We start from the raw sequence: 12,054 nt of genomic DNA, 5'->3' as shown, positions 1-12,054 counted from the left end.
TTGATTTGCATTTCCCTTATGACTAAAGATGTTGAACATTTCTTTAGGTGTTTCTCAGCCATTCGGCATTCCTCAGCTGTGAATTGTTTGTTTAGCTCTGAACCCCATTTTTTAATAGGGTTATTTGTCTCCCTGCGGTCTAACTTCTTGAGTTCTTTGTATATTTTGGATATAAGGCCTCTATCTGTTGTAGGATTGGTAAAGATCTTTTCCCAATCTGTTGGTTGCCATTTTGTCCTAACCACAGTGTCCTTTGCCTTACAGAAGCTTTGCAGTTTTATGAGATCCCATTTGTCGATTCTTGATCTTAGAGCATAAGCCATTGGTGTTTTGTTCAGAAATTTTTTCCAGTGCCCATGTGTTCCAGATGCTTCCCTAGTTTTTCTTCTATTAGTTTGAGTGTATCTGTTAACCAGTGTTCTTAACCTCTGAGCCACCTTTCCAGTCCTCCCTTTAAAATTTTCCAGGAAGACCTAATATCTAGCTTTCTTCCCTTTGGTCTCATGTTATTTGTGGTTCTATTATAAAATACCACAGACCAAGTTGTAAACAACAGGAATCTATTTCTCACAGTTATGAAGCCTGGGAATTGATGATCATGGTAACTACATCTGCTGGGTTTTGATGAGTGCAGGTTGCATATCAGAATTATCCTGTATTCTCTCATAGCAAAGAGAAGAGAAAGATGCCTCTATGATTGCTTTCTTAAGAGACAATTCCACTTAACAGCTTTACTCTTATAACTTAAAACATTATGTTTCAATGCCTGTCTCCTAATATTAATACTGGGATTTAGGATTTTAAATATAAAATTTGGAGGTACAAAATCACTCAGTGTATAATATGTACCTGTGACTCCAGGAACCCACCCTAACAACCACAGAGCTGGAAACTCCTTCCAGAACCATCTTTCAAACTTTAAGTCCAAGGTCTGATTAAAACATGATTGAAGTCAGATGTAGGTAAGAAAGTAAAAAAAAAATTTTTTTTCTGATTTGTAAAGTGAAACAAGCTATATACTTTCAAAAGAGGGTGACTTGCCTTCAAGAGACACTGTCACCTCAAGTGGAAAACATTTGAAAGAGGGGGGAGAGAGTCCTCCCCTCCACGAAGTGAGTTCCGTGAGATCTTCAAGTTCTGAAAGCAGTCCTGCTTGACCTTACCCAGACAGTCCCTGTTGTCCCTCCCAGACAGAAGGCTGCTTTCTTGGATCACTAAGATGACAACCCTGCTGGCCACAGCTGACAATCGTTCCTACTGTGGTCCTACCCAGCCAACAGTTTCCATAGTGCTGGAGTTTAAACTCCCAGTGCTATAGGGCTGTCTTCTCCCGTTCTCACAGTTCCTTTATGTGTTGGTTCCATCTTGAAATCGAGGCTCCTCCTTTTCTTTTTCCTCATATCCTAGAAGCAGCATGATCAGTCAGCCAACCACAACAGCAGAATCTGAGAGAAGTGAGGCAAGAACTGCCAGGAGTGAAAAGAACTCAGAGGACAGTGAGTTCTAGAATAGATTCTAGACTCTCTTGAGGCATCTTGAATAAAATAGTCCATTTAATTGGGGGGAAGGGGTTATTTAAACTTTTAGGGAGTGCATAGGGGATATCTTGGAAGAATTCCAGGTGTTGATAGATTTGACCTTGTAAGGGAGAGGCTACTGGGCAACAAGGCTTCCTCCAGTAGGGCAGGGCCAGATTTCCCGTGTTTGGATAGGCCTCAACCAAACTCTTAGTCCTCCTGCTCCCTCCATCCCCTGCCTCATATTTCCCTGGCCCCACAGGCTTCCCTTGTTTTATGGGACACGATATGTCCAACTATTAGTTCTGTGGAGGGCGCAGTACTGCCGTTTTATGTTTGTCTTATGTTGAGTCTCTTATTAGTCCCAGTTTCTCCTGGGACAGTTTTCTTGTCCTGGCTGTTGCTGTGAGACTGGTAATGAAATCTTTACACCGCCCTTTTCATGCAGATGTACGTGTTTGGATTTGAACAGTCTTCTGTGTAGGCCTTAAAGCTTGAGCCATAGACAGCACAGGTTCCGCTTGGGGTTTTCACCAGTGTTAACCTGGAGTAGAGAGAGAGGCATGCGATGTCAGACTTGGTTAATCAAGGATATAAACATGGAATCTTATTTAGAGGATTTGAATGTGGGAATTTCAAATGTATTTCAAGTCATTTTAGCACCATTTTTTATTCCTCCTAACACATATGCAAAACAGAGCCAACCCAGATGATAAAAGTAAAAATTGTTCTTAATGTGTGCCTATCAAAAATTAATCACCTCGGAATTCTAAAACCTCTACATATGTACTCGAGTAAAAAATCTTCAAAGTGTTTACTTAATATTAAGTATTTACATTTAAAATGGATGGATAATTAAACTTCAGGTTCAATTGCTGGAGTGTTTTGTGCAAAACTTAGCGACCTTCCATAGGTAAATAGATTACCATTGTCAGATACTACTGACTATAGATAACAAATAACCAAACAAAGCCCACATCCATAATGGACATGTACGTTTTATCTTGTCCTGATTTCTAAATAATGCACTGTGAGAATTGTTTATACAATATTTACCTTCCACTTGGCATTATGCTCAACATAAAAATGACTTAAATTATATAGAATTGTTCATATGCATGCAGGCTCTACACCATTCTGTATAAAGATGATAATCATTTGTGGAATTCAGTATCTGTTGAGAGAATAAGGTTTGGAGCTAGTCTCCCATCGATGACTTTATACACAATTTTACATGGCAAAGAAACCAAAGTAATTGTAAGATTCATGCATATGCATGAATAACTGTGAATGTACATGCATGCATGTGTGTGGTATATATGTGTTGTGCATGCACATGTGGTGTATTTTATATGATGTGTGTGCACACACTGGTATGGCGCGGTGTATGTGTGTGCACATGTGTGCACGTGTGTGTATGCATGTGAATGTGTTTTACTTTTGTCTTAATGTTTGGAATTCCATGACTAATTTAATGAATAAAATTCCTCCTTCTAAGGAAAAAGTCAGAAATAGAAGACACAAGGAAGTGATAATGCCACTACAGTGTAAAATTTAAAACCTAAAAAGAGAAGGGTTTTACATTAACCTTGTTTAAAAGGGCAAGGTACAGAATACCATTCGTACAGAAACAAACATCTGGTACTTACAGGGAAAGGTTTCAATGTAAATACACTGAAGCATCCTTTTTAATTTTTAAGTTGAAACTATGATTGTATATTATTTTGGGTGGTACGACCTCATAGTGTGTTACATGTGAATGCTGTATATTGGTGAAGTAGAGACATTTAGCCTTTCTGTGGCCTCATGAATTTGTTATTTCTATTGTGCCACTGTAAAATAGAATGATCATAGCCTGCCATATGTTACTTCATATTTGAAAGTACCTGGAACATAAACTACTACATAAAGAAGCTACTAGGGATGAAGGCTACAGATGATTTCGTGTCAGTGTTATCTCCATCGTTCGAGTCACAAATATACAAAAACGTGGTGCTTCAGCCCCCTATCTATAAAATTGATATAAGATTTGATAGATCTTAGTTCTTAAGAGGTAGCAACTAATTTATGTCACTTGTTAATGTTCATATTGGCTACTCTACCACTCTCTGTGTTCTTTAGATTTAGAATCTAGGAATTTTTCTAACTCTATTAGAATATGATCATGTGTCAGATTGTGAAAAAGAAACTGATAAGAGAGTGCTCATAGGGACAGCTGAACAATCCACTGGAGACCCGGTGGGAGGAGACTTACTCGTTGGGTGATAGAGAGGAGCCATCTTCCCACTGCCAGGAGCCATTTGCTGGGGTCTGGACTAGTCCCATCCAGTGATAGGACTTAACCAGCTTTAAGAAATCCTGTGAGAAACCACAGAGAAAGACAGATGAAACTCAGGCCTCGAACATTAGAAACGCATCGCCAACTTCCCACTCGAGCAAGGAGGCATGGTTCCATGGCCTCTGTAAATCTCATTTAACTGTAGGCACTCGAATATCTGTGCACCCTTAAGTTTTCTACCTTTGGAGGTGTTCAGTTGTGTGTATATTTGCATATGAGTATGCAGTTGCTCACCCTGCATACAGAAACTAGGACAAAACATAATGTATCTCCCTCTGTTGTTCCCTGTCTCATTGTCTCCTGTCTGGTCAGGAGCTTTTGGGTTCTACCCATCTCTGACCCTAGAGCTGGGGATACAAACGTGTGCAGCAGTGCCTAATGGGAGCTGTGGGGTGCATGTTCAGGTCCTCAACTTTTAAGAACAAATGCTTTAGCTCACTGAGCCATCTCCCCAACTTCTACTTTCTTAATTTTTATCACTATTGTCTGGAATGGGTATTAGGAAACCTTGGTGCCTGTTGTATGTTCCACGTTTATGCCACAGTGACCTTCCTCAAGTATTAGAATGAAATGGAATTAAATACTGAACCTGTTCTTCTTTACTGTATATCTTCAGCAGGCTGGAATTTTGAGACAAACAGGAAGCTTGGCTCTGGTTCCAGGCTTTGTTCTCATTAAAAAATTGGTAACAGTTGTTTCTGTGACATATCCAGTCATTAGGGCATGGGCCACAGTAACCCTCTAGAAAGAGATTAGATAAATCCTGTGCACACTTGACTATTGAAGCAGATTTCATCTAGGCAATTAAAAAATACATTTTCTGTTCCAAGTCTAAAATTATAAATAATAGAATAATTACATATAGAGGAAGAAAGGTCCCCAAATTAAAGACTTCCTTCCTTCCTCCTTCCTTCCTTCCTCCCCCCTCCTTCTCTCCTCTCTCTCTTCCTCCCTTTCTTTCTTTCTTTCTTTCTCTTTCTTTCTTCTCTCTCTCTTTCTCCTCTTTCTTTCTTTCCTTCTTTCTTTCTTTCTATTTTTGATTGCAAATAGATTTTTCCTCATGCAATATAGTCTGATCAATAGTTTCCCTTCCTCTTACTCCTCCTAGTTTCTCCCCACCTTCCCTTCCCGCCAGATTCGCTTCCTCTGTTTTCACTACAAAATAACAAGCTTCTAAGAGAGAACAACCAAATATGACAAAATAAAATGAAAGATGAAACAAAAACTATCCTTTATTTATTTACACTTTTGTAGCCTTCACAGTTAAAAAGAATAAAGTTTATAGAAAACTATGCACAAAATCCAACTATGCCATGCCTCTCTTTTGAATGCCTTTGAATATATATTAAAACCTGATATACATAGCTATTTGCATTTGTGTCTAATATTAAAAAAGATTCACTTACCTCTTGAGGAAACTGAAACTTCCTTGTTGCATAACACTATCAAAATAATTATAATTGGTAAAAGTTAGTAACTTTTACTGTAAACAAATGTGACTTGCATTTTTGTCAAACAGCAAAGCTATAGTTTAAAATACTTTCATTCTTACTACTCTGTGCATGCGTGCATGCGTGAGTGCGTGCATGTGTGTGTGTGTGTGCCCACATGCATGTGTATGCAGGCATGAGGGTGAGGATACCCATGTGCCAGTGAATGAATATGGAGGTCAGAGAAAAATTTTGTGGAGTCAGTACTTCTGTCCACTTTCCTGTGGTTTTTGGGGATGGAATTCAGGTTGTAGGCTTTATATAGTAAGTATCTGTCCCTGGCTGAGCCATTGCTCTAATTGTCCACGTGCTTCTGAAGGCTAATTAAGGTAACACATTACACCCAATTGATTAACTATGTTTCACTTACAAGTTATGAAAACAGTAAGCCACGTCAATGTGATAATGGTGAAGCGAATGGTCATGGCTGCAGCAAGGACTCGAACAACGAACAGTGGAGATACTGCCAAAGAAAGACAGGAGAGGTCAGAGCGAAAGGAAAGGTAATGAACCAAGGCAGCTTTCTGTTTAGTATAAATGTGAATCTTTATGAGAAGGTAGAGAAAATGCATTACAGCATAAACAGCAGCATAAACAGTCTATAAGTGACTCAAACATAAGAGTACAAAATGTGCTATCCATTCCCACCAATGAGCCTTTGCAAGTTTTCTAAACTTTTCCCCCTGGTTACACAAAATTTCACTATGCAGCCTCAGTCTGTACACAAATTTTCAGTCCTTGAGCCTCAGATCTTGACTTGTGGGATTACAGGTTATGCCTCTACTTTCTGCTGCCTGAATAAATCACACTTCTCAATTTTATTTTCTACGTAGATTCAAGAGCTATTATGTATGAATACTTTTATGATCAGTATTTTAAGAACACGCATTTCCGATATTAGTAAAACATTCTGTATCTTTTTGTTAGGATAACATCCTATTATTATGCCTCATTTTGACATATAATGAAGTCAAGTTGCATAAATTCTTATATTTACTTTCATCGATAGCTTTACAAACTCTATTAACAGATTTTTTTTTATTAACTTGGTATTTCTTATTTACATTTCAAATGTTATTCCCTTTCGGTTTCAGGCCAACATCCCCCAACCCCTCCCCTCCCTTCTATATGGGTGTTCCCCTCCCCATCCTCCCCCATTACAATCCCCAAACAATCACGTATTAACAGATTTTTAATTTTTCCAGTAGACATTTCAATTGCATACTAAGCTTTGGCATTAGAAATAGTAGTAGTTTTCATACTCACTTTTGAGTTCTTCTATAGAAGACCTTCGTCTTATGATACCTAGTGTGTAAAGAGCACAGGTGTCATGTTCTCTAGTGACAGAAACTTTCAGTGCATAGTGGTTACACTAATTTAATAGAAGCACAAGTAAATAAAATCTCCTGGTTCACTGCATCTTCCTCAACAATTAATATTATCTACATGCTTTTATCTATTAGTATGAAATATTTTTCTGTTTTAATGATTTTATTTCCTTTCATGATAAGGTTAGAGATTTTCATTTACATTTAAATAATATATATTTTTTTATGAGACTTTTCTTGTTTTTGTCAGAAGGTTGTGATGTACTTCTCAGTTGGTGACTAGGACATGCATATATTTTGCGTGCATATATTCTAGGAGATATTCTTTCTGCTTTTTTCATGATACCCTCAGATGAAATTATTTTTCCCAGGTTGATTTTATCAAGCTTCCCCTCATGGCTCATATTTAAGTTAAGGATAAAATAAAATGAATTTACAATAATCCCACATATTTATTTTTATTGATCCATTTAATTGTGTGTGTGTGATATTTGGAAGAAACAAAATTTACAGAAGATATACTTTGTTGAATGTACACCGAATTCTTATCTCACAACTTACAGAATAAACCTGCATCCTACCACTGTCCTGTCATTTGCATATAATGGCTCCACTCCATATGCATTAGCACTTTTCATACCTATGCTAATTAGCTTGCCCATTTCCTACCAGTATAACTTTTCCTACCTTCATAAAATGCTTGAATAGTCAATGGTGCCTGCAATATTACCACATATTTCATTTTTAAACTAGAATGGGTATTACAGCACTTTATTTCTTCCTCAAGACTTTAAAATAAAGCTCATGATAGTTTCCTCATCAGTTAAGAATGAGTAGGACTCTTTCAGAGGCCCTGAGTTCTATTTCCAGCTCACAATAACCTGAGCTTCCAGCTACTTGGGATTTGGCTCCCTCTTCTGGTTCCCATGAGCACCTGTACACACACACACACACACACACACACACACACACACACACACACACACACACACACTAAAACACACACACTAAAAGACACACACTCAATCACACACACAGAGAGAGAGAGAGAGAGAGAGACAGACAGACAGACAGACAGAGACAGAGAGAAAGACAGAGAGATGAAGTAAAAATAATTATTTTTAACAAAAACTTTAAAATGAGCTCTTCAAGAATAGAACATTCTAAACTATGGTGTATTGGCATCCTGAAAAAAATAACATTACGTGCACACACAAATATTTTATCAGCAAAGTACTGTGTTTATAATTCAATAGTTTCTATTTTTATAATGTGTGTTTTATTCTTTGTTCATTAGCAGTTCAAAGTAAGTAATAAAGTAATTTCTAGATTACTTTTAATATAAATGTTTATTTTGCCTTTTTAAAAAAATTTGGCCATAAAATTTTCTTCTGTTGTAGTTTGTTGATAGTTTTAGTTTTGAAATAAGTTTATTTTAATTTATGTATTAATTTTGAATCAAGTCTACATTTAAATTATATTATTAATTTTAACATTATTAAGTATTTTTTGCATGTTTTCAAATATTTTGATTTATATCATTTTGTTTTTAAACTCTGACTTGACAGATATCACATTTTTACCTTTTCTTGGGTAATCACTTAGCAATATCAAAAACTTAACTGTGGCAATAATATTTTTGCATTTTAATTGTTTCACTGAAAAATCCTCATAGCATTTAATAATATAATTAGAAATTTGCATATATTCTATGTGTCTATACATTCATATATATTAAAGGCAGCATTTATGTTTATAAAAATTTGAAAATTAAATTTTACAAAATAAAAGGTTTTATTGAATTTTATTCAATCCCTCTTCAACATCATGTACACATTTACATAAGCATTCACCTTTGGTTACTACATATCTCATGATTGAATTCCTAAAATTAACTTTTTAACATAGCTTTTGCTAATTTATTTCTTTGGTTTTAATACAAATTTATGGATGAATTTATTGGCTTTCTTTTTAAAGTTACTTTATTTTGAGATGGTGTCTCATGTAACCAAGTTGACCTTAAACCCTTTACTGCTGAGGATAACCTCCACTTCTAAATTCTTCTGCTTCAACTTACCAAGTCCTGTGATGGCAGACATGTGAGAAGACAGCAGGCTCAGGTTGCCTCCTTTGTATACATTGTTGCAAATTTTAATATTGATAATACTCTTGTTTGAAATGGTTTGAGTACAGATTGTCTCCACTACATTTAGAAAGGTTCCTAAAAATTCCCACAATTTATTCCTTCTATCATGTTTAAGAAGATAGTTGGATGATTTTTAAAATTTATTTTCTATAGTCTACCATACATTCTTCCTTAAAGGTAGATTCCCAAAATTCTTGGTTCAGTTGTCCTTATGACAAATTGTGTTATCACCTGTAAATTGATTACACATTCTAATATTATTTTAGGGCAAATACAGCTTAACTCCTTGGGGAGGTATAAAGAACAAGGGTTGCCACTGACAATAGCAAGGTTTCCACATTTAAATCAGTCCGTCATGAGGAGACAAACATAAACCAAGACCTACCATTTTCTCCAGGTCGGCTGGTAGGGAGTGCAGATCTTTGTTTCTGATGCTCTTGAGAAGTATCCCACTTTGCTGGCTTGAGGTCATAATTACGGCATTTGCTCATCTCTGGAGGAAGCAATTCAAGTTGACACAAGTCCATGGACTGCCTGCCATTTGAAGAATATGTTTCCGCCCTTGACCTTGTCTTTCCATGGATATACTTCCTATGAGCATTCTTCTAAGAGGAAGCACACGTTTCCTTTGCTTTCTGTTACCTGATGCTCACACCTCCTAACACATATAACCATGCTCATTCCTTGGAGGGTTAGAGTTAGCAAAAGAGTATTGACTTTTGGAATAAACCAGTTCATAGTGTAAAATGAAATCTAATATCAAAGCGAGCTTTATATAGTGGAAGGAAATAGTAGAGGAAGATTGACCTGTAATTACACTATACATCCAGATGTAATATTGGTAAGCAGAAGTAACTTAAAATCTCTATTCAGACCTCTACAGTGTAGAAGAGAAAAAACATCAACAAAATAGCCTATGGACATGATAACAATGAAATGGCATGTGATCACCTTGGGATGAATAATGGCAACTGCCTACAAATAGTATATACTTGTGTGCCAAATTCCTTGAGAGTCAGGGGCATACAAAGACCTGAATAGTAGATTCGCAAGTCTCAGAATAAATATGGCAGTCTTGTCTTTGAACAAAGCAAGTTGGAAAAAAAAACATTGTTCTTTTCTTAAAATTTCCATCATTAATTTGATTACTGTGTAAATGAAAAGATATTACCCATTTTATTTTAGCCTTAAATATTAACGTTAAACATTGTTTGCATATAATTCAATTACAGTACCTGAAGAGTACAGGTTATTATGTTTAGTGAAAATTTTAAATACCAGAGATATTCAGCATAGTATGTATGAGTAATTCATAACACTTTTAGAATAAGAAGCACTTTTAAATTCTGTACTCCATGAGTTGCATTAGTCTAGAATTCCACTTAGGTAAAGACAGCATGATTTATTTTTCTATTGGTAAAAAAATAAAAATGCAGAGACCACAGACTGCCCCAATTTAAAGAAGGAGAGCTAGAAAAGTTGGATTAAATCTCAACTCTTCTGATTCCAAGTCCTCAGGTCCTTTCATTATTTTAGTTCATCGTATATTATAAATGATTTCACAGTGGAGCAGGTAGATGGCGATCAAAAAGGAAAAAAAATCTTTTCACAATCTCAAAAACTAAAGTTTAGGTGCAATGTAAGCACAACAGGAAAGGAACATAATGAGAATAACAGTAAGTGGGTTTCCATGCCTTACGCTGCCTTGGATAGATGCTGGTTAGGTTATCATTACAGAGCAGTGGACATACATTCACATGGAAAAAACATACCTGGGTGATGAGACTTTCGATCACGAACCCATGCCATCATGTGATAATTATGAGATTTACTTTAGAAACTGCATCAGAGTCTAGTTTTCATCATTTATGAATTAACCTTTTTAAAGACAGTTTGTCTCTCTGAAGCCCTGGATATCATAGAACTTCCTGTATAGACCAAGCTGTCCTCAGATTTGCAGAGATAGCCTGTCTCTGCTTCCTGAGTGATGAGATTAAAGATAGGTGACACCGCTTCTGGTTCGGGCTCAATTTCTGTAATGCACACAGGACTCTTAAAGAGATAAGTCAAATTCTAATGGAAATTTTCTGCTATCTTTGTGGTGAGAGGAAATATTTGCATGAGACAAGTATAATCTAGAAAAATTTTCCTTACACATGAAATAATGGAAATACCAGCTTATCGAAAACAAGGGGAAATTAACATTTTTATGGTAAAATAAAGAGTCACCGTTTCAAAATACCAAAAAACCCCCCACAATTAGGGATTTTTAATTTATTTACATTGTGATAGTTAATAAAAATTTTGGCCTCCTGACATTGAATTTCAGCATATAAAATTTTCTGTTTGCAGTTTTTAATGGGTGATGAATGTTTTTTGTATGATAAAAACATGTCAGATACATAAGTTTCTGTTGTACATTTTCTCATCATCTTGTAGTAAAACTTCTGTCCATCACCATCAATAAAATGTTACCATTTTCATCATGTCTCATTGTTACATTGAATGATATAATATCAACTTTAAAATAATGTTATAGATGTACTTATTGTAACATTTGCGTTGTCAAGCAGCATTTCCAAAGAGTAGCTGTTTAGTATAGAGTGCTCAGGTCTTTAAAATGGGCACAATTCATATGTGATTATGACAATTGAATGAAATACACACAACTTGTGTCTTCATGAATGTGCAGTTGTGTTATCTCTGAAACAAAACGACCTTCCATAAGATTCTTTCATTTGTGTGTTCTCATTCAAATTTCAGCCTTCTAATACCAAAAATATATTTTGCTTAAGAGGTAGGGCTTATTATCCAGCAACACCACCTCTTACTCTTCAGCAGGACTGCCCTGATTATGGACACTGGATCCAGTGAAACAGAGTCTATTAAAACATCAGAAAAGCAAAGCACTATTTGCCATCAGTATTTCCACTCAAATATATGAGTTCGAATTATCTTACATGTAAATAGTTATAGAACTTTTCTAACTTGATATATAACTCCTATTTGCAGGAAAACAGTTGTTAGAAACAGATACATAAGTATATACACTCACAGACCTGAGCAGAGAAGGAAGGTCCTGTTTCTGGTGAATCAAAGCCTTCTACTCAACTAGAAAATGTGGACTTGTCCCCAGAAAAGAATTGGAACTGAAAGTAGAGATGTTTGAGTAATTTAATCTCTGAGACTGATATGATAGGATTAGTTTCATTTTCCTGTGAAGAAATACCACACA

At 36.0% G+C, this 12,054-nt stretch overlaps 1 protein-coding gene across 3 annotated transcripts; it reads right to left on the bottom strand.

The window, feature by feature from the left end:
* Positions 1-965: 965 nt before the first annotated feature.
* Klrk1 (killer cell lectin like receptor K1) lies at positions 966-10,774 on the bottom strand. 3 transcript variants are annotated; one of them, XM_032905564.1, is made up of 8 exons: positions 10,592-10,774; positions 9,205-9,424; positions 6,612-6,650; positions 5,716-5,808; positions 5,262-5,297; positions 4,445-4,596; positions 3,772-3,875; positions 966-2,061 (listed from the first exon to the last, which is right to left on the bottom strand). In XM_032905564.1, exons 2-8 carry the CDS (start codon positions 9,344-9,346, stop codon positions 1,944-1,946), a joined length of 684 nt encoding a protein of 227 aa, XP_032761455.1. In that variant the 5' UTR covers positions 9,347-9,424; positions 10,592-10,774; the 3' UTR covers positions 966-1,943. The 3 variants fall into 3 exon arrangements, with proteins under 3 accessions (XP_032761455.1, XP_032761456.1, XP_032761454.1); XM_032905565.1 differs by having other exon boundaries at positions 9,205-9,353; XM_032905563.1 differs by having other exon boundaries at positions 1,916-2,061; positions 9,205-9,312.
* Between the last annotated feature and the right edge of the window lie 1,280 nt (positions 10,775-12,054).

This window comes from Rattus rattus, chromosome 6, assembly GCF_011064425.1.
Source record: "Rattus rattus isolate New Zealand chromosome 6, Rrattus_CSIRO_v1, whole genome shotgun sequence".
NCBI classification, from domain to species: domain Eukaryota; kingdom Metazoa; phylum Chordata; class Mammalia; order Rodentia; family Muridae; genus Rattus; species Rattus rattus.
This window is presented reverse-complemented; position numbering and strand designations above follow the sequence as displayed.

Coding starts and splice junctions, on each gene's coding strand:
- Klrk1 (XM_032905563.1), bottom strand. CDS start 10,631: ATGATGGCATGGGTTCGTGATCGAAAGTCTCATCACCCAG. Junction 6,651..9,204: donor CAGCCGACCTGGAGAAAATG/GTAGGTCTTGGT, acceptor TTTACACACTAG/GTATCATAAGACGAAGGTCT. Junction 2,062..3,771: donor TCCTCTCTATCACCCAACGA/GTAAGTCTCCTC, acceptor TCTCTACTCCAG/GTTAACACTGGTGAAAACCC.